This window comes from Lithobates pipiens, unplaced genomic scaffold (genome assembly GCF_037356315.1).
Source record: "Lithobates pipiens isolate NorthernLeopardFrog02 unplaced genomic scaffold, aLitPip1_a1.2 Scaffold_8, whole genome shotgun sequence".
Taxonomy (NCBI): Eukaryota; Metazoa; Chordata; class Amphibia; order Anura; family Ranidae; genus Lithobates; species Lithobates pipiens.
In genome coordinates this window covers 65464481-65489792 of record NW_027507903.1, presented here as the reverse complement: position 1 = coordinate 65489792, position 25312 = coordinate 65464481, and the positions used below count along the sequence as shown (strand labels likewise).

General features: G+C 45.4%; 1 protein-coding gene across 1 annotated transcript in view; it reads right to left on the bottom strand.

Moving 5' to 3' along the window:
* Positions 1-24462, bottom strand: part of SECISBP2L (SECIS binding protein 2 like) — a 91476-nt gene extending 67014 nt beyond the window's left edge. The window contains exon 1 of the mRNA XM_077469092.1: positions 24222-24462. Coding sequence (XP_077325218.1) covers positions 24222-24239 — 18 coding nt within the window. The 5' untranslated portion in view covers positions 24240-24462. The remainder of the gene's footprint in view (positions 1-24221) is intronic.
* Between the last annotated feature and the right edge of the window lie 850 nt (positions 24463-25312).

The following is a 25312-nucleotide window of genomic DNA, read 5'->3' as shown; positions in this document are numbered from 1 at the left end:
CGTCCCCTTTTTTCCTACAACAAATAGAGCTTTCTTTTGGTGGTATTTGATCCTCTCTGCAGTTTTTATTTTTTGCGGTATAAATTTGTATATATATATATATATATATATATATATATATATATATATATATATATATATATATATATATATATATATATATATACACATAAATAAAACTTTTTACTTTTTGCTATAATAAATTATCCCCCAAAAATATTTAAAAATAAAACTTTTTTCCTCAGTTTAGGCCGATATGTATTCTTCTACATATTTTTGGTAAAAAGAATAAAAAAAAATATACCCCAAAAACTATGGGGTGTATATATATATATATACACACACATACATACATACATACATACACTGGAATTTTTATTATATTATATTTTTACTAGTACCGGCGATCATCGACTTATATTGCGGCAGACAAATCGGACACTGACACTTTTGACACTCTTTTGGGAACCAGTGACACGAATACAGTGATAAAAATATGCACTGTCACTGTACTAATGACACTGGCTGGGAAGGGGGTTAAACATCTAGAGCAATCAAAGGGTTAAACGTGTGCCTAGCCAGTGTTTTGGTGTACACTGTGTGCTGTTTTTACCAGAACGGAAATTTGCATAGTTTACATAAGGCGATCTCCATTCTTTACTGATGATTGGCAGGTGCCAGCAGAAATGGAGTGCCCAGCACCCGCAGGCACACGTGCGTCCCCTGCAGGCTGAAATGCCAAATCACGTATAAACACATGATCTGGCACACAGCTGCTGGTCAGCAAGTGATTAAACAATACTACATAAATCCTTAACCATAATCAAAGAAAACCCGTATCCAGGATGAAAAATATAAACTATGACTCATGCTGCATAGCAGACACTTCTTGATGCCAGCAAGCTGCAATGCTTTTGTCCCAGAGCACACCCCAAATAATGGCACAATATTAGAAGCAGCCAGCTTCCTTGTTGTCATCTCTACCTACACATTCCAGCACCCTACACACAGTTAATGAGGCCAGGTTTCACAATGACAGGTCCACAGCACGATGCTTGTGATTGGCATATGTCTAATAGCAAAAAAAAAAAAAAAAACCCACGCACATTTTTTTTCCCACACAAATATTCTTAAAGAGGATAAGTTCACCTTAAAAAAAAAAAAATAAAAAAAAAAAATAAATAAAAAATTATACATCAAATTTTTGCAGGTTAAAAAAAAATTTTTTCATAAAAAAAAAATATAAATAAAAAGAAGAACATTTGCCATTTTTTGTAGGAGCCTGGAAAGCATTGCACCCCCGATCAGCAGCTTGTGGTTGCAATGCAGGGCTCCAGCAGACTGTGTAAGCTGTCTGCTCAATCACACCCTGGTAGTTCATTGTCAAGTACAAGCGAACAGCCGCAGAGGCTGTCGGTACTTGTAGTTCCTTCATAGAACTCTGAATGAAGGGCACAGCCGTGTGGGTTTTGAAATAGATCCCCAACCAACTGTCACAGGGAGCAGCTGCAGGAGAGGGAACAGGTTACACCATAAAAACAGGTGGAACATGTAACATGTTTCTAAAGGTGATATACAGCACCGGATGCACTGCATTGCTGTATAGTGTCATGTGATTTTGTACGGTGTGCTATAATAGAGCCGAATGTCTGCATTTTATCACAGCCCCAGGCTGCATTGCAGTGTGAATGGGGCACATAGGAAACAACTGTTTGTGTTTGCGTTGACAGACATTTTATAATGAAACGTCAGTCACCACACATTGTGTGAATTGACCCTAAAGTCAGAATTCTTTATCTGCATACCTAAGCTAGTGACTCAAAGGGGTGCAATTAAAGAAAAAAAAAAAATGTATAGTAATTCACCCAGTAAAAGTACATGTACATTTTTTCTGTGGCAAAAAACAAAACAAAAAAAAAACCACACACATTAAAATGAAAGTATACATGAACCCTTACCATGCAAGATAACCCAGTTTATTATTTAAAAAGGTACTTATACAGCGCCGTCAATTTACATATACATCATACATTCACACCATTTTAACCCCTTCCAATCCGCATGCCGTCATATGACATCGCTGACTTTGAGCGGTGATATCTAAAGGACGTATGCAGCTACAGGCATCCTTCAGATATCTTCTATTACAGCTTCCCTGCACAAAAAAATAAAAAATAAAAAAAACACAACAAAAAAAACAATCATAGCAGCTGTCTAGCTGCTAGATTGTTTTTACACACGGAGGAAGGGGACACACAACCCCCTAACCCCCTCCTCCCACGGCCCTCCGGTGCTTCCAACTCCTCCCCGTGCGATCAGCGAGCCGGAGAAGGAATCCGCCAGAGCCAAAAGTTCACTATAGAGAATACAGCGGGCCAGATGCCCCCTGGCAGTCTCTATGACCTTAGGAGGCCTCTGCATTTGAAAACATTCCATTGCCTCGGCTGGGAAGCCAAGATCATTTTTATTTATTTTTTTATTTCAGGTTTATAGACAACAGATCTCACTGTAAAGAAGATCTTCCGTGCCCTATTCCTATTACAAGGGATGTTTACATTCCTTGAATTAGGAATAAAAGTGATAAAAAATAAAAATGAAAACAAAAAGTGTCAAATAGAAGAAAAAAACAAAACAAAAAAAAATAAGTGCCCTCATCCCCAGTCTCACCCACATATGTAATCTGCGTTTAAACCACACATGAGGTATCGTTGCAAATGTTAGAGCGAGAGAAATAAATTTTCGCACTAGACCTCCTCTGTAAAGTAACCTGTAAAAAAAAAAAAAAAAAAAAAAAAAAAACAGTTTACGCAAATTCATAGCATGACATGCTAGGTATCAATGTACTTGGCGTAACATCATCTTTCACATTATTGGGTTAACTTTATTGTTTTGTTTTAATGCATGAAATTTTATTTGCTAAATAAACGTGTTTCAAAATTGCTGCGCAAACAGTGCGAGAAAAAAAGAAAGTTGCAACAACCATTTTACTCCCTAGGGCAGGGATGCCCAACCAGGGGCTTGGGGGCCACATGTGGCCCGCGGAGCCCTTTAAAGATGAAGTAAACCCTAATGGGTTTACTTGCTCTTTGATTCCCTGCAAAGGTAAAGCATAATGGACTACTATGCATCACATAGTAGCCCATTATGTGTCACTTACCTGACACAGGAGCCAGGGAAGTCACCGCTGTCCCCTGTAGTTCCGAGCGTCCATCTTCTTGGTGGGTCTCTCTGCTCCTGTGATTCGCCGGAGCAGCGACGACGTCACTCCCGCCATATCAGCGCGATCTGCGGCTTCCCAGTGCGCCGCTGTCTACGGCGCATGCGCCGTAGACAGCGGTGGCTGGCTTCAGGTAAATATCTCCTAAACCATATAGGTTTAGGAGATATTTCTTGGACCTACAGGTAAGCCTTAATCTAGGCTTACCTGTAGGTCAAAGTGGTTTGTAAGGGTTTACAACTACTTTAATGTGGCCCACAAGCTCCTTCTGTGGGATGGCAGATTGGCAAGCCCAGATCATGGGTTGCAGACCCGCCATCCCAGAGCATCTGTGTTAAGGAAGCCGGCAAAGCAAGCAGCTGTGGAGAAGAGCTGTATAAGCTGATGCTTTCTGTATAGTGTTGTCTCTTCCCACAGGCAGAGTGATAACAAATGCATTCTGCTGGGGACAGCAACAGCAGGCGATACCTGAATGGAAGACCATTATTAAAGGTCAGTTTATTGCGAAAATTGCATTGTATATATGGGCATATCTTCACAGTGGTTACTGGGCTTCTTTCAAACTGATCCACAGGTGCAGCACATTGCACCTTCAGGTTACCTGCACTGAGGCATAGACTTCTGTTATTACCTGCGGGTTTGGGGAGCTTTCAAAAAGTGCACCACACCTGCTGAATAATAGAAGTCTATGGCAAAGTGTAGCTAACCTGCAGGAAAGACACAGGTGCACTGCGCTGCATTAGTGTGAAAGGCTCCTTTCACACAATCGGTCCAACTCAATCGAACCCTCCATTCACCTCTATGAAACGGCAGATGTAACCAGATTTGTGTCCTTTTACACCCACCTACCTCCAATCTGATTTGCAAAAAAAAAAAGAAAGAAAAGGGAATCAATCCCCTTTCATCAGGGAGGATCGGATCTGAGGACCCATAGAGTGGGCTGTGTCCACTCTGCACGGACCTGTCATCCGCCTGCTCTGCTCATTGTGGCCCATGACCGGTTACCAAGTCGCTTAAGTGGTCCTCGCTCCTCAAAAGGTTGGGCACTACTGCCCTAGGGTCTGCTAATAATAACATATATAATGTTTGAGAGTTCTGAGTAATTTTCTAGCAAAGAAAAAAAAAAGGGGGCAAAGTGTCAGAATTGGTCAGGGTAGCAAGGCTGAAGGTTTTTAACCTCAATGCATTCTCTGCATTAAAAGGAAACCTGAGTGCAGCTCCCTCCCCCAATACTTATTGGAGCCTGATCTGGATCCAGTGATGTACATAAGAGCAGTGGCTTTCTCCCTTCTCATAGGTTCAGAGACAGCAGTGGCAGCCATTGGCTCCTATTGCTAGCAATCGCAGCCAGTGAGGAGAGAGCAGGGGGTGTGTTTATGGACACACAGAGCCAGCTTGGGAGCGAGTCAACACAATTGCCTCCATAGCAAGCAGCTTGTTATGGTGGGCACTCTGCGGGCAAGGAGCCAGGAGCACCGATGGGAGACCTGAAAAAAGGGAGGATCGATGCTGCTCTCTGCAAAAGCATTGCACAGAGCAAGGAAGTATAACATGTTTGTTATTAAAAATATAATAAGGGTTTACAATCACTTTAACTCAAGGTAACAGCTAAATATACAGTTCAAACATAAATATGGTAAAGTATTTTAACTGCCCACAGATTTGTGATTTTATTCTGCAGCTCTTGTGATTACACATCTGATCTAAATTGTAGAGCTAGAAGATCCCGACTCCTTCCAGGATCATATTGCCTCTACATTGTCACCATAGGCAGGCGGGAGAAGTGACACAGGAATCTGCATTGCTGAACATGGAAAGGACGGTGCAGTGTTACATGCGTGTAAATCACAAGACTGGCAGCACACAATACAAATCTACTGACAGGTAAATAGTACACGTATATGGTATGTATTTAAACTGTATCTTATTTTGTTTGTTTGGTAGTAGTCTTAACCTGTGCCTACAGGTAAGCCTATAATATGGTACAGTGAAAAATCTCCTAACCTGGCACGGTTTAGGAGATGTTCACGCTGTATGCAGCCAGAGACCTCCCCAAGGAAAGCGCTCTGAGGACGTGAACCCAGGAGGAAGATGGGAGATTGGAAGCCCCGTCAGCAGTGATAGCGATCCACCGCTGTAGGGCTTCGTTCTAAGGTAAGCATTTCATAATGTGCTAGTATGAAATGTATACTAGCACATTATGCAATTGTCTTGCAGTTTTTTTGTTTGTTTTTTGCCGTGGTTTACTTTGGCTTTAAAGTGGTTGTAAACCGAAAAAATAAAAAATAAAAACCCATAACCCTGCAAGGCAAAAAGGCATAATGAGCTAGTATGTATTGCATACTAGCTCATTATGAAATACTTACCTTAGATTAAAGCTGCTGAAGTGGTCCGCACACCGCTGTGACCAGCAACATATCTTCCGGAGTTATTTCTGGGTTTGCGGGCTCTGGAGCTGCGATTGACCAGAGCCGCAATGACATCATGGCACCGGGCCGTAAGAAACGGCATGAGTAGGCCGTTTCTTTAGTGCACATTTACATTACCTATAGTTAAGCCAGCGGTATGGGTTTGATGCCCATAGCATTTTCAGAGGTCAGATGCCCAAAAATGTTTGTTAACATACCATGGATTATATCAAATAAATAAAAAATTTTAGTCACTTGTCCTACTCCTGTGTGCTTCATTTAAAGTCCCACTTTTCTCTCTTCTTCGTTTTAAACCACTGATCGGGATGGAGGTGGGCATCCCTTTAAATGAGGCAGGCACCAAAGTCCCAAATCTACTTTATTTATTTGATTATGTAATGTGCCGTATTTGTACAGCCACTTTATTTGTACAAAGATTTTAGCAGTAGACCTAAGAATACCAATACAAAATCAGAACTGGGCAATAAAATATACAAGAGATTATAGGATTTTTGTGTAACTACCAATATATAATCCACAAAAAAATTAAACAATTATACCCATCAATTGCAGCCTCACTGTGCCCATCACATGCCACCACTGTGCCCTGCTTGGCGAGGGGGTCAGGCAGCAGGTGAAAGCGCCGACCTGTGGGATGAGCAGCAGGTCAGGTGGCGGCTCCTGTGTCTTCCATTTGTCTCTTCTTGTTTCCTGCTAGGCGTCCAATCGGAGCGCCTGTGCCTTCAGCCAGCCAATCAGGTGACGGGTATTAGACCCATGCTTCCTGATTGGCTGGGAGGCGGTTCAGTGTTAGGAAAGCGAATATTCATTTCATTTCCTTTTCTAATACACCTGGGTGGGCTCCAAACGCAATGCTCTGCGCTCAGAGTCCACCTTTTATAAAGCCCATTCGAGCCTATGTCTCTAATCCAGGTGCTTCAAAAATACACTCCACCGCTGGAATTCAGGCGTTCTGCGTCCAAAAGGGGGCTGGATGCCTGAACAGGGGGTGGCTACAGCGGCCATGGATAGATTCATGTTAGGCATGAATCTATCCACTCTACACAGAGGGGGTGGCGTGGCAGAGGGGGTGGCGTGGCACAGGGGGTGATGCCTAGGCGCTCCTAATGGACGGCCAGAGGTGAGCGAGGGACATCAGATGTGTCAGAACAGAGCAGCCGGCTGACTCAGAAAAAAGCCACTGCTGGCAACTTCAACAGAACTAATCTATACTGGTAAGAAATGCAGACACTAAAAAATGTGTGTTATTTGAACATTTCATCTGCTTCTGATGGACGATCGTAGATTTGAAGAACACACCATACCAGTAAATAATAGTGATGGGTTCATACAAAGGGACTACCCACAGATGAACCCAAAAACATCAACTCCAGTGTCCTTTGTCTTCAGAATCCTTGCAGGAATCCTGGCAGCTGCACACAGAAGATGGCACTATAAGGAACAGGCTGGTAGAATGCCGCATGGACAGACTTCTCTAGATTTACAGAAAATGCTTTTGTCTATTGTCTAAGCATGTAGGTGGGGGGGGGGGGGCGCCTACTTATGGGCCCCTGCATACAAGTGTCTTCCATGAAAAGCAATATCTGGAGAAATCACAGAAGAAACATCAAACGTTTTCAGTCCACATTTCCAGCATAGCAGTCAACAAAATCCTGGAAATAAAATTTATTGAAGAACCTCCGATACCAACAATGACCCAACATTTCTTACACACTTCACATTCCTTTCAATAAGAATCAATCATCCAACAAATGACATGATGATCTGTTTATAAGCATTCGATCCAGCAATCTTCATCCTGTGACTTGCAGCAATGGAATGACAGGGATGTTGTCAAACAAGACGGCTCCACGAATACGGCTTTGTGTAAAAAGTACCGTCATTCCATTCATCAGTACAGGAAGAATGCCAGATATAAACTCTACTCTACATACACCCATCAGTCAGAACATTATGGCCACTGACAGGTAAAGTGAATAACACGGATTATCTTGTTACAATGGCACCTGAAAGCGGGTGGGATATATTAGGCAGGAAGTGAACATGTTGTCCCTGAAGCTGAGGTGTTGAAAGTAGAACAAAAAAACGAGCAAGGGTAAGGTTTTCCGTGTCTGACAAGAGCCAAATTTTAATGGCTAGATGACTGGGTCAGAGCATCTCCTGCAGCTCTTGTTGGATGCTTCCAGTGTGCAGTGGTCAGGATCTACCAAATGTGGTCCAAGGAAGGAAGGAAAGCTGCTGAGCTGGTGGGTTAGGCTCACTGATGCACATGGGAATTGAAGGCTGGCCCATATAGTCCAATCCAATAGAAGAGCTACCGAAAGTGCCTACAAAGGGCACCTAAGCAAAAAGAACTTGACCACAGAGCAATGGAAGAAGGTGGCCTTGTCTGATAAACTCAAGAATGGTTTGAGGTGTTGACGTGGTCTCCAAATTCTCCGGGTCTCAATCCAATTGAGTATCTGTGGGACATGCTGGACAAACAAGTCTGATCCATGGTGGCCCTACCTCACAACTTACAGGACTTAAAGCGGAGGTCCACCCTAAAGTGGACCTTCCGCTCATCAGAATCCTCCCCCCCTCCGGCGCCACAATTGGCACCTTTCAGGGGGGAGGGGGGTGCAGTTACCTGGATAATCCAGGTAACTGCACCCACTTCCGGGATAGCTGTCTGCGGAAAGGGGCGTAGATTACGCCCCTTTCCGCAAGTGCCCCGCTGCCTGCTGGGAAACACACAGATCCCAGAGGCAGCGGGGACCGTCCTTACTGCACAGCGCGACTCGCGCATGCGCAGAAGGGAACCCGGGAAATGAAGCCAAAAGGCTCCATTTCCTGATTCCCATACCCAAGATGGCGGCGGCAGCACCCGAGATACGATCTAGAGATCGGCTTCAGGTGCCGACATCGCGGGCGCGCTGGACAGGTAAGTGTCACTATTTTAAAAGTCAGCAGCTGCAGTATTTGTAGCTGCTGGCTTTAAAAAAAAAAAAAAAAAAAAAAAAAAAACGCGGAGTCCCGGCGGACTCCCGCTTTAAAGTGGTTGTAAAGGTTTAAGGTTTTTTTTAAGTCGCTGATCGCCGCCATTACTAGTATAAACAAAATAAAAAATAAAAATTCCAGTAAACATCACATAGTTTGTACACTATAAATTTCACACAAACCGATTAATATACACTTAATGGGATTTTTTTTTTTTTTTTACCAGGGACAAAAGCCCCATACACACGATCTGATTTTTGCTGGCGGAATTTCTGATGTGAGCATTTGGTTCGAAATTCCGACCGTGTGTACGCTCCTTCGGACTTTTGCTGGCAGAATTCCAGCCAGCAAAAGATTGAGAACAGGTTCTCTATTTTTCGATCAGAAAAAGTTCCGATCGGAAATTCCGATCATCTGGACAAATTCTGACGCCCCAAAATTCCTACTCATTTTCGGAAGCATTGAACATAATTTTCTCAGCTCGTTGTAGTGTTGTATGTCACCGCGTTCTTGACGGTCGAAAGTTCTGAGAACTTGTGTGACCGTGTGTATGCAAGCCAAGCTTGAGCGGAATTCCATCGGAAAAACCATCCAAGTTTTTTTCCAACGGAAAATCCGCTCGTGTGTACGGGGCAATACATTTTGACCAACAGCGATTAGAATTTCTCTCTTCTTTATGGGATATAGCAGAAGATAAAAAAAATGTTGTTTCCAAAATAGTCAAGTCTTTTTTCTTTTATATAATAAAAAACCCAGGTGATCAAATACCACCAAAAAAGCTCTATTTGTGTGAATAACAACAAAATGATAAATGTTGTTGGAGTACAGCGCTGTATGACCGTGCAATTGTCAGTTAAATTAGCACAGTGCTGAATAGCAAAAAGTTGGCCGGTAAAATCTTCCAGGTTATAGAGGTAGTAAACACTGCTTGGTCACTTGTACCTATAAGTAAGCTTATCTGTAGGTACAAGGAATATCTCCTAAACACACACGGTTAGGAGATAGTCACCGTTACTGCAGTCAGTGGTGTCGCCAGCGCATGCACGGCATACTCCAAACTTTCTAAGCAAAGGGCCAGTCTACTGTCCGTCAGACTTTAAGAGGGCCAGATTGTGACCAGTGGGAGTAAAAAATGCCTTGCACTTGGTGGTCAGTAGGGGTAAAATAATTCCATAATGCCTGTGAATAGTAGGAGGTGTTGGTGTGAGGAATGGTGCTCCATCAGCGGAATGGTGCCCCATCTATGGTGTCAGTGGAAGGAATAGTACACCATCGGGTGGGGGTATAGTGCCCGTTAGTTGGTGTCAGTGGGAGATATAGTGCCCCATCATTGGTATCAGAGGGAGGAATAGTGCCCTAAGGGTCAGATAAAAGGCAGGTAAAGGGCCACACCTGGCCCACAGGTTGCAGTTTGGAGACTACTGCTTTAGAGCGCAGTGCCACAGTCATGACTGTGCGAGGGAATGACGACATTGTGGCTCAGCCATTTAAAACAGTTTGAGCCAGCAAACCTGGAAAGAAGACCAAGATGGAAGATCTATAAATTTTGACAGCACACTGCTGGAGGGCATTGTTTTAAATAATGTGATAAATTTGCAATGCAAACTAGAGCTGCACAATTAATCAATTAAAAAAAAAAAAAAAAAAAAAGAAGAAATTGTGGTCTTGATTCAACCCCCCCTGAGGATCTCTATTGCAGAGTTTGCCGAATCTTTCATAAAACAAGTGGAGAGACGTATCTGCTCACTCAGCTGTCAAAAGAAGACATCGGGACAGTCTGCCAAGTTTTTAACATTGTAACTAAATCTTCCTTCTTAGATCAAAGGGATAAACGTGTGTAAAGGAAAAATCCAGGCAGTCTGCCAAGTATTTAACAATGTGTAAATGCAGGAAGTTTAACCCACTTATAGGGGCATTCCGGACGCAATTTTTTTTTTTAATTTTTTTTTAAAGTCAGCAGCTACAAAAACTGTAGCTGCTGACTTTTAATAAGGACACTTACCTGTCCAGCAAACCTGCGATGTCGGCCGCCCGAAGCCGATCCGTCCATCGGATCGGCTGCCGGTGCATCCATCTTAACAAAGTTTCCTACTGTGCATGCGCGAGTCACGCAGCACTTTGTGAATAGCCAAATTTTTTTCTGGGACACACACACACACACACACACACACACACACACACACACACACACACACACACACGTCCCAGAAGGCAACGGGGCTGCTCACCGAAAAGGAGGAAGCACTGCGGAATAGGAAGAGGCAGATTAGGAAGACTGCCTAGCAACAGCAGTTTCAGGTAAGTTAAAAAAAAAATTCTTCATTTTTTTTTTTTTTTTTTAAGAATATTAATGTCATTTTTTATTTTAGGGTGGCCCTCCACTTTAAAGTCTAAATCTTTTTCTGTCACTGGTTTAATTTAAAATCAATAATTTTTGCTAGAAAATTACCCCCAAATATTATATATATTTTAGCAGAGACCCTAGGGAATAAAATGTCAATTGCTGCAATATTTTATGTCACACTGTATTTGCCCAGCGGTCTTTTTAAAACGCATTTTTTGGGGGCAAAAATACACTTCAATTAATATTAAAAAAAAAAAAAAAAAAAAAAAGACGAAACCGTAAAGTTAGCTCAATTTCTTTTTGATTTATTGTGAAAGATGATGTTACGCCGCGAGAATCACGATCTATCTTCTAAGAAAAAAAAATTGGTGATTCTCACATTAGATAGAATCGTGTAGCTCTAATGCAAACTAGCACATTATAACATTAACTTGCAGGAAGATTTTTTTTTTTTAAATGAAGAGTTCACTACCACTTGAATTGAGAGCAGGATATAAATAGAAAAAAAATAAAAATAAATAAAATAAAAAAGGGAAGAAGGATCAAATGTTTCAACATGGGAATAAGTGCAACAATGTATTTAAGTGTTTGGGTTCAACTACATTTTAAAATGTCATGCCTGTCACACCTGAGAGATTCATCCTCTTTTTGCATTGGTGACCACTGCACCCAGGACAAAAAAAAAAAAAAAAAAAAAAGGAGAGAAGAGGACAGGAATCCTATATGTTACAGCTGTAGCTAGAATAGTGGGGAATTCTTGTAATGGGGACACCTGTTCTGGTGACAGCTAACGGGGGATTTCCCCTCCCAGTGCCCGGGACAGGAGGAGAAATTGAATTTTCCCAGCAGGGACACACAAACACTAGTGTAGCCACTCTATCCAAAACTACAACAGAGGTTTTGGTTAGAGATTTTTATTTAATAGCATTTTCTAATCATTATTGGGGTCAATCCAACACTCGTTTTAGATTGTAGGGACAAGAAAACTCTGAAGAGCAGAATGGAAAGTTATACTCAAAGATCTTCCAACAAGGAAGGTGGTTTTTTGTTCAGGAAAATCCATTCGCTCCAAAATCGAATGTTAAAAAGGGAAATTCAAACAAAAACACACCTAACCAGTAAAGTCTTTTAGACCCTGCATGTCCCATTAAAGAGAATTAGTCTTAAAATTTTTTTTATATATATATATATATATATATATATATATATATATAATCATCACATAGGGGTAGAGCTGCACGATTAATTGTCAAGAATCGTTATCTTGACACAATTCTTTCAATGCAAAGAATTCTCTCTGCTCTTCTGAAACCACAGCCCTCAAAAGAAAGGAAGAGAAAAACTGGGCAGTCTGCCAAGAATCAAAATATTGTTTAGCAGTTGAACTTAAAGAGGAGGGCCGGTTATAAAAAAAAAAAAAAAAAAAAAAAAAAGTCAGCAGCTGCAAACACTGCAGCTGCTGACTTAATAAACACACTCACCTGTCCAGGGTGCCCGCGATGTCGGCCGCCCGAGGCCGACCCGTCCCTCGACTCTCGGGTCCCGGCGCCGCCATCCCTTGTAAGGGAAACAGGCAGCGGAGCCTTATGGCTTCACTGCCCGTTTCCTACTGCGCATGCGCGAGTCCCGCAGCTACTGCGCATGCGCGAGTCCCGCAGCGCTTTCTGAATGGGACGCGCTGTGTTCTGGAACACACAGTTCCCAGAACACAGCGCGACTCATTACCCAGAAGACGCCGCGACGAAGAGAGAAGACAGAAGATCTCCGCGGAGGAGGAAGAGGAAGATTAGGATAAAGTGCCTAGCAACAGGCATTTCTGGTAAGTAAAAAAAAAAAATTTTTTTCATTTTTTTTTTTTTTAGATTTTTTGTCATTTTTAAAATTTTTTTGTTTTTCAGGGTGGCCCTCCCCTTTAAGTATAAACATTGTAACAATTTGTCAATGGAACAGACTTTTTGTATAAGTGAAAAAAGTGTAACCACTTAAACACTAAGAGCCGGTTCACACAGCGGGCAATGCGAGGCGACACGACTCGCCTCGCTCTCGCAAGTCGCCCCCGTTCTGTACAATGGAACCGTTCTGAGAGGAGCGACTCGAGTCGCTCCGACTCAGAAAAAAGGTTCCTGTACTACTTTTGGGCGACCTCGGGGCGACTTGCATTGACTTCTATACGGAAGTCATCTGCAAGTTGCCGCTGAGATCGCGGCGAGGCAAGTCGGAGTCGCCTCGCCTCGCCTGCAGTGTGAACCGGCCCTAAACCTTTTTCTGACATTTGATGATTTCAAGTTAAAAACTTTTTTGCTAGAAAAAAAAAAAATAATAATAATAAAAAAAAAAATTATATATATATATATATATATATATATTTTTTTTTTTTTTTTTTATTATTACCTTCATGAATTAAAACAAAAACACACCTAACCAGTAAAGTTAGCCTTTTTTTTGTATAATGTGAAAATGATTTTACGTTGCGAGAATCGTGATCTTTTTATTCTAAGCAAAAAAAATTGTGATTCTCATCTTTGCCAGAATTGTGCAGCTCTACATGGGGGGGGGGGGGGGGGGGTGAAGTAAGTCCCCTATAATAGAAAATAGTTAATTAAAAATGTTTGCAATACACAATACATATCGCCGCATACACTGGAATGAGAGCAATAATTCTAGCACTGGACCACCTTCTTAACGCTGATGACTTAAAGCATCGCCTATGGAAAATATAGGATGCTGACATGTTAGGTATCTATTTACTTGGTGCAACCTCGGCTTTTATATATTACCAATAGATTGGGTAATTTACTGCGTTTTCATACCCCCTAAAAATATTTGTTTTTACTGAACGTTTTGCTTCCTAGACCTGTGCATTAATATCATGTGACATAAATAAATTGTAACTACGGCTGATTCTATTCTCTGGGGTGTCTGCTTCCAGAAATACATCACGTTTGGGGGTTTTAAGTAATCCTTAGGCCTAAAATGATTTTTTTAAACGTGCAAAAAACACAAAAATGGCTCTGGCAGCCAAAGCGTTAAAGGGTAAGTTCATCTTCGGGAAGATATAACACATTCCACCTGTAAGCTTTGTAATGCCTTGTACACACGATCCAAAAATCAGACAGATCGGCCATGTATTTTTTTTTTTTTGCATGATAGTTGCATATCGAACATGAAGCGTTTACTACAGTTACGAAAATTCTCTCTCGACAGAATAAAAAATTAGAAGTGATGTCACGTGTTGTATTTTCGAATGACAGCTGTACTGATTAAATGAAAATCGTACGATCTGGTATCATACAAGTCCAATTTTCATGCTTGTCTGGAGGGATGATAATAATAATAACAACAACAACAACAACAACTGTCGTAATCGGCTCTTGAAATCTGTGCACCAACATCGTATGCTTGCTTCTAAAGCGGTATGTTCGTCCAATTTTCAGATCGTCTATAAAAAAATAAAAAATAAAACTGGCCCCTAATTTTTTTAGCTGGCTTTAAAATGTGTCAAGCCCCGCATTACTGTGTTTGGGGTACCATCAACTATGTATTGGCACCCGCCGCAGACACAAAGGCGGTACGTTTTGAACATGGCGTCGGAAACGCACGCAGAACATGCCTTTCCCGCACTGCGTTCTGGTTTGAACCTCCCCAAACTGACAAGCAAGCGAGAATCACAAGCATACTTATAATTACTGGCCACACACACACACACACACACACACACACACACACACACACACACACACACACACACACACACACACACACACACACACACACACACACACACACCTCCTTCAGCTCATGGATAGAGGACCCTCCACTGATAGTTACAATGGCCCAGCTGACTGAATCCCATAACAGTGATCCCACCTGCTGTCAAGGGGGGATAAATCGGGGAGTGCGGAGAGAGGTGCACAGTAACGTGTTCCACCCCAAACATGACTGTAACATGTTACTAAAAGGTCCACATATCCTGTAAAGCTGCCAGCCTCTACCAGGAAACGATCAGACGCACACGTATGGGCGGAATGTCCTAAGTACAGTGTTTTCACATTCATGAACACTCATAGGTATGTGTGTAGGTGCAGGTACCGGTGTATACCGGTGTACAGCATTTCCTGTCAATACAATCCTATGAGCAGAGGTATGCACCAGCTGAGGCTCCCAAGCCCCATAAATACAGGCATATTTTAAAGCGCTAGTAAACCGCAGCATTTAAAAATAATCCCCTGCAAGAAAATGGCATAATGTGCTAGTATGCATCACATACTAGCACATTATGAAATACTTACCTCAGAACGAAGCCCTCCAGCGGTGCGCTGTCACCATGGACAGGGCTTCCATCTTCCTCGGTCTTCCTTCCGGGTTTGTGGGCTCCGGCTGTATGAGTGACCACACCTGCAATGACATCACTCCTCTGCATACACACGGGAGCCCTGGGCACCAGCAAAGTATGCCAGACCATCAGGGCACATGCATTGGTGATGTCACCATCCAGGGTGAATATCTCCTAAACACCGCACATACAGATGTACACTATATTGTCAAAAGTATTGGGACGCTTGCCTTTACACGCATATGAACTTTAATGGCATCCCAGTCTTAAGCCCCATACACACTATCAGATTTTCTGCTGATTTTTGTCTTCAGATTTACCAAAACCATGTAGTGCAAGGGCTGCCTGATTGCATACACATTTAAATCCCTAAGGTTTGACCTCCTATTATATGGTTTTGGTTAATCTGAATTAAAAAAAAAAAAAAAAACAGCAGAAAATCCAATAGTGTGTATGGGGCTTTAGTCTGTAGGGTTCAGTATTGAGTTGCCCCCCCCCCCCCCACAGCTATAACAACTTCAACTCTTCTGGGAAGGCTGTCCACAAGGTTTAGTAGTGTGTCTATGGGAATGTTTGCCCATTCTTCCAGAAGCGCATTTGTGAGGTCTGGCACTGATCTTGGACGAGAAGGCCTGGCTTGCAGTCCCCACTTTTATTCATCCTAAAGGTGTTCTACCAGGTTGAGGTCAGGACTCTGTGCAGGCCCGACAAGTTCTTCCTCCCCAAACTCGCTCATCCATGACTTTATGTACCTTGCTTTGTGCAGTGGTGTGCAGTCATGTTGGAACAGGAAGAGGCCATCCCCAAACTGTTCCCACAAAGTTGGGAGCATGAAATTGTCTTGGTATGCTGACGCCTTAAGAGTTCCCTTCAGTGGAACTAAGTGGCCAAGTCCAACCCCTGAAAAACAACCCCAACACCATACTCCCCCCTCCACCAAATGATTTGGACCAGTGCACAAAGCAAGGTCCATAAACACACGTATGAGCAAGTTTTGGGGTGGAGGAACTTGACTGGCCTGCACAGAGTCCTGACCTCAACCCAATATCACACTTTTGAGATGAATTAAGAGTGGGGACTGCAAGGCAGGCCTTCTCATCCAACATCAGTGCCTGACCTCACAAATGCACTTCTGGAAGAATGGTCAAACATTCCCATAGACACACTCCTAAACCATGTGGACAGCCTTCCCAGAAGAGTTGAAGCTCTTATAGCTGCAAAGGGTGGAGCAACTCAATATTGAACCCTACGGACTAAGACTGGGGTGGCATTAAAGTTCATGTGCGTGTAAAGGCAGGTGTCTCAATACTTTTGACAATATAGTGTATATTGGGTGTATGAAACTTTTGAAATTTAAATTGTTGAAAAGTTTAATAAAAAAAGAAAAAAAAAAAAAAAAAAAAATGTATGATCCAACCATGAAGTTCCTTTCACCTCTTGGCGGTGGAGGGGAGGGGGGACCAACTGTCCTCCAATGACACTCCTGAGTTGTCACCCTGTCCCATGCACCCCCAGGGTAGACTACAGGCAGCTGTACCCACACTGCTCCGCCGCTGTCACCGCCAGGAAGTCGCTCCAAAACAACACCATGCATCTGATGCAGAAGAAAGTTCATGTAGACGAGAAGATCAAGAGAGTCAGGAGGGGATCAGAGGCACGAGATACAAAGAATGAAAAACAAACCGCAACCGACTGCGATACAAAGTCCAAATATCATGTGGTCAGGGGTCACATCTACTGTACACATACCGCATGTAACACTACAAGACTGCCGGGGACACGGAGGACCAATATACCTTGTATGGGTGTCAGAGCTCTGACATCACACTGGGGGGAGGGGGACCGACACCAACATTACTCTCTATACAGGAAGATTGCATAATGTATGGCCGGCTTGAGGACAATCTGTACAATCTTCTTAAACCAACATATGTAATAGGAGGACAAACCATAACAACCCATTCCGTTTACATCAATCCTGGCAGGATTTTGCACTACATAGTTGTTGGCAGATTTAAATCAAGTTGTATAGTCACTTCTAGGCCTGGTCACACCTGTGCAGTTTGTGTTCTGCAATACACATTTTTGATTCATTGAAGTCTATGGAACCGAAAACCAGAAAAAAGTCCCTGGCCCTTTCCATAAAATGCACAAATGTGAACTACATCCATAGGAAACCATGTTAAATAGACTGTAGTGTGTTTCTGCAAACTGAAGCACTGAACTTATTCTCTCTGGAGAAGTGACGCTGGAGAGGGGGATATGATTTCAATATACAAATACCGTACTGGTGACCCCACAATAGGGAGAAAACATTTCCACAAAAGGAAATTTAATAAGATTCGTGGCCACTCATTAAAATTAGAAGAAAAGAGGTTTAACCTTAAACTACGTAGAGGGTTCTTTACTGTAAAGCCCCATACACACTATCAGATTTTCTGCCGATTTGTGTCTTCAGATTTACCAAAACCATGTAGTGCAAGGGCCTGTCTGATTGCATATCAATTGAAACTCCTAAGGTTTGACCTCATATTATTATATGGTTTTGGTAAATCTGAAAGAAAAAAAAAAAAATCAGCAGAAAATCTGATAGTGTGTATGGGGCTTAAGAGAGGCAAGGATGTGGAATTCACTTCCACAGGCGGTGGTCTCAGCGGGGAGCATTGATAGTTTTAAGAAACCATTAGATAAGCAACTGAATGACCGCAACATACAGGTATATACAATGTAATACTGACATATAATCACACGCATAGGTTGGACTTGATGGACTTGTGTATTTTTTTCAACCTCACCTACTATGTAACTATGGTTGAACAAGGAAGAAAGAAAAAAAAAAAAAGTGTGTAAAGCTCCGTACACACAGGCAGAATGTTGGGAGACATCAGTTGGTTTAATAAAAACCAGCTGACATTTGACCTGTGTGTATGTCGGTCTGTTGGACTTGCATGCTGGGAAACCATCAGCCAACCAACTCCCAATCAGCGCTCTCAGCCAATTGCAGGGAACGCTGATCTGAGTGTTCTGGCTGGGGGTGTCCCCACAGTGATGGCAACCTTGGCAACCCAAAAGTTTTAAAACTACATTTCCCATAATGCTCAACTACACTGCAGAGTGCATTAGCATCATGGGAAATGTAGTTCCAAAACATCTGGAGTGCCAAGGTTCCCCATCACTGCCCTATCAGAACACAACAGCTCAAGCAGGGGAGACTGCTGTACTAACTTCGGATTGTTAGTACAACAGCTCCGACCGGAGCTAACAGTTTATTTTTTCATTCAACTCACTGGGGAAGGAGCAAAATATTTTGGTAAAAAAGCAGCACACATTACACATTGTTAGGCACGCAGTTAACCCTTTCATTGCCCAAGTTGTCAACCCCTTCCAGCCTGTGTCATTATTACTGAATTAATGTCACTGTATCCACGTATAACACACACCCCAATTTAATAGGGAAGTTTAAGGGGAAAAAAATGTTTTTTTAAATAAAACCACTTTAAAGCAAAATAATGGTCAGTAAGCATCAATGCAGCCTGATCTGTGCCCATCTCCCCCATCAGTGCAGCCTGATCTGTGCCCATCTCCCCCATCAGTGCAGCCTGATCTGTGCCCATCTCCCCCATCAGTGCAGCCTGATCTGTGCCCATCTCCCCCATCAGTGCAGCCTGATCTGTGCCCATCTCCCCCATCAGTGCAGCCTGATCTGTGCCCATCTCCCCCATCAGTGCAGCCTGATCTGTGCCCATGTCCCCCATCAATGCAGCCTGATCTGTATCCATCTCCCCCATCAATGCAGCCTGATCTGTGTCCATCTCCCCCATCAATGCAGCCTGATCTGTGTCCATCTCCCCCATCAATGCAGCCTGATCTGTGTCCATCTCCCCCATCAATGCAGCCTGATCTGTGTCCATCTCCCCCATCAATGCAGCCTGATCTGTGTCCATCTCCCCCATCAATGCAGCCTGATCTGTGTCCATCTCCCCCATCAATGCAGCCTGATCTGTGTCCATCTCCCCCATCAATGCAGCCTGATCTGTGTCCATCTCCCCCATCAATGCAGCCTGATCTGTATCCATCTCCCCCATCAATGCAGCCTGATCTGTGTCCATCTCCCCCATCAATGCAGCCTGATCTGTGTCCATCTCCCCCATCAATGCAGCCTGATCTGTATCCATCTCCCCCATCAATGCAGCCTGATCTGTGTCCATCTCCCCCATCAATGCAGCCTGATCTGTGTCCATCTCCCCCATCAATGCAGCCTGATCTGTGTCCATCTCCCCCATCAATGCAGCCTGATCTGTGTCCATCTCCCCCATCAATGCAGCCTGATCTGTGTCCATCTCCCCCATCAATGCAGCCTGATCTGTGTCCATCTCCCCCATCAATGCAGCCTGATCTGTGTCCATCTCCCCCATCAATGCAGCCTGATCTGTGTCCATCTCCCCCATCAATGCAGCCTGATCTGTATCCATCTCCCCCATCAATGCAGCCTGATCTGTGTCCATCTCCCCCATCAATGCAGCCTGATCTGTGCCCATCTCCCCCATCAATGCAGCCTGATCTGTGCCCATCTCCCCCATCAATGCAGCCTGATCTGTGTCCATCTCCCCCATCAATGCAGCCTGATCTGTATCCATCTCCCCCATCAATGCAGCCTGATCTGTATCCATCTCCCCCATCAATGCAGCCTGATCTGTGTCCATCTCCCCCATCAATGCAGCTCACCACCTCTCCTTGCAGGAAATCACAGAGCCGCCATCTGCTTACTCGGCTCTCACATACATAGTCCCACCTCCGCCATTGGACCAGCTCCTGTGATAGACAGGGCACTGGTCCAATGGCATAGGCGGGACTGTGTGTGTGACGAGAGAGAGCGAGAGCGAGAGCAAGAGCAAGAGATCCCAAATCCATAAATAAATGTTGATTTTATTTCTGGATCTTTTATAGCAGAGTAAAACATATTTTTTTTTTGCTAAATAAAGACTAAACATTTGGGGGGGGGGGGGGGGGACACAGAGGTGGTCAAAAGAAAGCTGTATTTGTGGGAAAAATAATAATATGATATAAATTTTGTTTGGTTACATTGTCACACGACCGCACAATTGTCAGCTGAAGTAACATACCGAAGAATAGCAAAAAATGGCTTGGTCGTGAAGGGGGGTAAATCTTCCGGAGCAGAAGTAGTTAAGGGCCAGTTCACAACACCATGAATTGCAATATACAGCGTGTTGTGCATTCCTGTGCGATTCAGGTTTTTGTGCCATTTCAATGTGTGTCTGCGGAGGGCAGTGCCAGGTGGTGCGGGGGCAGGGGGCAGTTCATGCACAGTGAGCGGCTCTTAGCATCACATGAATGCTCTGATAATGACAGGTTTCTAACAACATTCTACAGGTGTGAGGTCAGCCATACAATCTGTAATAGGAGGACAGACCTATACAATCACCATGATATATGGGGCAGATCCTCCTACTACATAGTGGATGGGAGATTGTACAATCAGATTGCATAGTGTGTGGTCAGATATAGACACCCTCTAATGAAAACAACCCCCATCCCAGGGAGGAGATGACAGGTGTCAGGTAGGTAGGTTGGAGGAGGAGGAGGAGAGGATGACAGGGGTCAGGTAGGTAGGTTGGAGGAGGAGAGGATGACAGGGGTCAGGTAGGTAGGTTGGAGGAGGAGAGGATGACAGGGGTCAGGTAGGTAGGTTGGAGGAGGAGAGGATGACAGGGGTCAGGTAGGTAGGTTGGAGGAGGAGAGGATGACAGGGGTCAGGTAGGTAGGTTGGAGGAGGAGAGGATGACAGGGGTCAGGTAGGTAGGTTGGAGGAGGAGAGGATGACAGGGGTCAGGTAGGTAGGTTGGAGGAGGAGAGGATGACAGGGGTCAGGTAGGTAGGTTGGAGGAGGAGATGATGTGAGGTCAGGTAGGTAGGTTGGAGGAGGAGAGGAGGATGACAGGGGTCAGGTAGGTAGGTTGGAGGAGGAGATGATGTGAGGTCAGGTAGGTAGGTTGGAGGAGGAGAGGATGACAGGGGTCAGGTAGGTAAGTTGGAGGAGGAGATGATGTGAGGTCAGGTAGGTAGGTTGGAGGAGGAGAGGAGGATGACAGGGGTCAGGTAGGTAGATTGGAGGAAGAGAGGATGACAGGGGTCAGGTAGGTAGATTGGAGGAAGAGAGGATGACAGGGGTCAGGTAGGTAGGTTGGAGGAGGAGATGATGTGAGGTCAGGTAGGTAGGTTGGAGGAGGAGAGGAGGATGACAGGGGTCAGGTAGGTAGGTTGGAGGAGGAGAGGATGACAGGGGTCAGGTAGGTAGGTTGGAGGAGGAGAGGATGACAGGGGTCAGGTAGGTAGGTTGGAGGAGGAGAGGATGACAGGGGTCAGGTAGGTAGGTTGGAGGAGGAGAGGATGACAGGGGTCAGGTAGGTAGGTTGGAGGAGGAGAGGATGACAGGGGTCAGGTAGGTAGGTTGGAGGAGGAGAGGATGACAGGGGTCAGGTAGGTAGGTTGGAGGAGGAGATGATGTGAGGTCAGGTAGGTAGGTTGGAGGAGGAGAGGAGGATGACAGGGGTCAGGTAGGTAGGTTGGAGGAGGAGATGATGTGAGGTCAGGTAGGTAGGTTGGAGGAGGAGAGGATGACAGGGGTCAGGTAGGTAGGTTGGAGGAGGAGATGATGTGAGGTCAGGTAGGTAGGTTGGAGGAGGAGAGGAGGATGACAGGGGTCAGGTAGGTAGATTGGAGGAAGAGAGGATGACAGGGGTCAGGTAGGTAGATTGGAGGAAGAGAGGATGACAGGGGTCAGGTAGGTAGATTGGAGGAAGAGAGGATGACAGGGGTCAGGTAGGTAGGTTGGAGGAGGAGATGATGTGAGGTCAGGTAGGTAGGTTGGAGGAGGAGAGGAGGATGACAGGGGTCAGGTAGGTAGGTTGGAGGAGGAGAGGATGACAGGGGTCAGGTAGGTAGGTTGGAGGAGGAGAGGATGACAGGGGTCAGGTAGGTAGGTTGGAGGAGGAGAGGATGACAGGGGTCAGGTAGGTAGGTTGGAGGAGGAGAGGATGACAGGGGTCAGGTAGGTAGGTTGGAGGAGGAGATGATGTGAGGTCAGGTAGGTAGGTTGGAGGAGGAGAGGAGGATGACAGGGGTCAGGTAGGTAGGTTGGAGGAGGAGATGATGTGAGGTCAGGTAGGTAGGTTGGAGGAGGAGAGGATGACAGGGGTCAGGTAGGTAGGTTGGAGGAGGAGATGATGTGAGGTCAGGTAGGTAGGTTGGAGGAGGAGAGGAGGATGACAGGGGTCAGGTAGGTAGATTGGAGGAAGAGAGGATGACAGGGGTCAGGTAGGTAGATTGGAGGAAGAGAGGATGACAGGGGTCAGGTAGGTAGGTTGGAGGAGGAGATGATGTGAGGTCAGGTAGGTAGGTTGGAGGAGGAGAGGAGGATGACAGGGGTCAGGTAGGTAGGTTGGAGGAGGAGAGGATGACAGGGGTCAGGTAGGTAGGTTGGAGGAGGAGAGGATGACAGGGGTCAGGTAGGTAGGTTGGAGGAGGAGAGGATGACAGGGGTCAGGTAGGTAGGTTGGAGGAGGAGAGGATGACAGGGGTCAGGTAGGTAGGTTGGAGGAGGAGATGATGTGAGGTCAGGTAGGTAGGTTGGAGGAGGAGAGGAGGGTGACAGGGGTCAGGTAGGTAGGTTGGAGGAGGAGATGATGTGAGGTCAGGTAGGTAGGTTGGAGGAGGAGAGGATGACAGGGGTCAGGTAGGTAGGTTGGAGGAGGAGATGATGTGAGGTCAGGTAGGTAGGTTGGAGGAGGAGAGGAGGATGACAGGGGTCAGGTAGGTAGATTGGAGGAAGAGAGGATGACAGGGGTCAGGTAGGTAGATTGGAGGAAGAGAGGATGACAGGGGTCAGGTAGGTAGGTTGGAGGAGGAGATGATGTGAGGTCAGGTAGGTAGGTTGGAGGAGGAGAGGAGGATGACAGGGGTCAGGTAGGTAGGTTGGAGGAGGAGAGGAGGATGACAGGGGTCAGGTAGGTAGGTTGGAGGAGGAGAGGATGACAGGGGTCAGGTAGGTAGGTTGGAGGAGGAGAGGATGACAGGGGTCAGGTAGGTAGGTTGGAGGAGGAGATGATGTGAGGTCAGGTAGGTAGGTTGGAGGAGGAGATGATGACAGGGGTCAGGTAGGTAGGTTGGAGGAGGAGATGATGTGAGGTCAGGTAGGTAGGTTGGAGGAGGAGAGGAGGATGACAGGGGTCAGGTAGGTAGATTGGAGGAAGAGAGGATGACAGGGGTCAGGTAGGTAGATTGGAGGAAGAGAGGATGACAGGGGTCAGGTAGGTAGGTTGGAGGAGGAGATGATGTGAGGTCAGGTAGGTAGGTTGGAGGAGGAGAGGAGGATGACAGGGGTCAGGTAGGTAGGTTGGAGGAGGAGAGGATGACAGGGGTCAGGTAGGTAGGTTGGAGGAGGAGAGGATGACAGGGGTCAGGTAGGTAGGTTGGAGGAGGAGAGGATGACAGGGGTCAGGTAGGTAGGTTGGAGGAGGAGATGATGTGAGGTCAGGTAGGTAGGTTGGAGGAGGAGATGATGACAGGGGTCAGGTAGGTAGGTTGGAGGAGGAGATGATGTGAGGTCAGGTAGGTAGGTTGGAGGAGGAGAGGAGGATGACAGGGGTCAGGTAGGTAGATTGGAGGAGGAGATGATGTGGGTCAGGTAGGTAGGTTGGAGGAGATCTCAGCACACAGAGGGGTGATCTGTGCTCAGCAACAAGTGTGAGCTCTGCAGCCCAGGACCGGACCATGGGGGAGGGGGGGGGTCTCAATACAGGGGGGGAGAACCCTCCTCCCTCCCCGGGGAGATGCCCTCAGGTCAGTCCCGGCCTGGGACCGGTGCCTGTGGAGTAGCCAGGCTGGGGGTAGTCGGTGTACCTGCTCGTTCAGGTCCATGGTGTCCGGGCCTAGCTGTGCGGAGCTTCCCCTCCTGCTCTCTTCGTCCTCTAGTCGGTAAGGGGAGCGGCGGCCCCGTCCATCCTCCCCGGTGTCCGCTCCTCTCCCCGGCCGTGTTGTTCTCCCTTCTGCACGGCCTCTGAGCTCACCCCACCCCGAGCGGTCCGCCCACCACTCGTCATAGTAGAACGAAGGCGCTGCGGGCCTGGGCGGAGCCGGGAGAGGTGACAGCGAGTCAGCTGAGACGGAGGCCGGGCCGGGACATAGTAGTGTGTCAGGGAGGAGGAGCGCCGCTCTGTGAACAGGAGAGAGCAAATCAGTGACAGAGCTTCGCTAAAGGAACCCCCTCTCTCCGTCCTGTGTACAGGAGAGAGCCAATAAATGACAGCGATCTTCTACGGAGACCCCGCCTTGTGTACAGGAGACAGCTAATCAGTGATAGAGCTCTGCTACAGGGACCCCGCCCTGTGTACATGAGAGAGCCAATCAGTGACAGCGCTCCACTACAAGAACCCGCCCTGAGTTCAGTGACAGTCACCAAAGTATACAAAACCAGTAAGACCCCTTCCCTGCACTGAAATGTGCTCATCCCCTATATGACCGTCTTCACCCCCCCACCCCCCCCATATCAGAGTCCTCAATTACCCATAGCTCCCAACTGTCCCTGATTTGGAGCAATGTCCCTCTTTCCTCCTCATTTTGGTCTGAGCTATAAAGCTGTATATAAAATGCATTTTTTATCTATCAAAAAGTGTTTCCCAGCTAAACCTTTCATCCAATTTCTAACTTGCTGCATTTGTAAATTCCAAAAACCAATATAAAAGAATAGTAGTGGTAAAAAAGCACTTGTGGGCTTAACCAATCTTGTTTTTTGTACAATTCTCCTTTAAAGGGGTGTGGCAGGGGGTGTGTCCTATGCCTGCATGCTTTTGCTGATAGGTGTCCCTCATTCCCATCTCACCATTTGGGAGATATGCTTACCTCTCCTCATATCAGAGTCCTCCCCCCACCCCTTCCCATATCAGAGCCCTTCTCTCTCCCTCACATATGAGTCTTCCTCACTTCCCTCACCC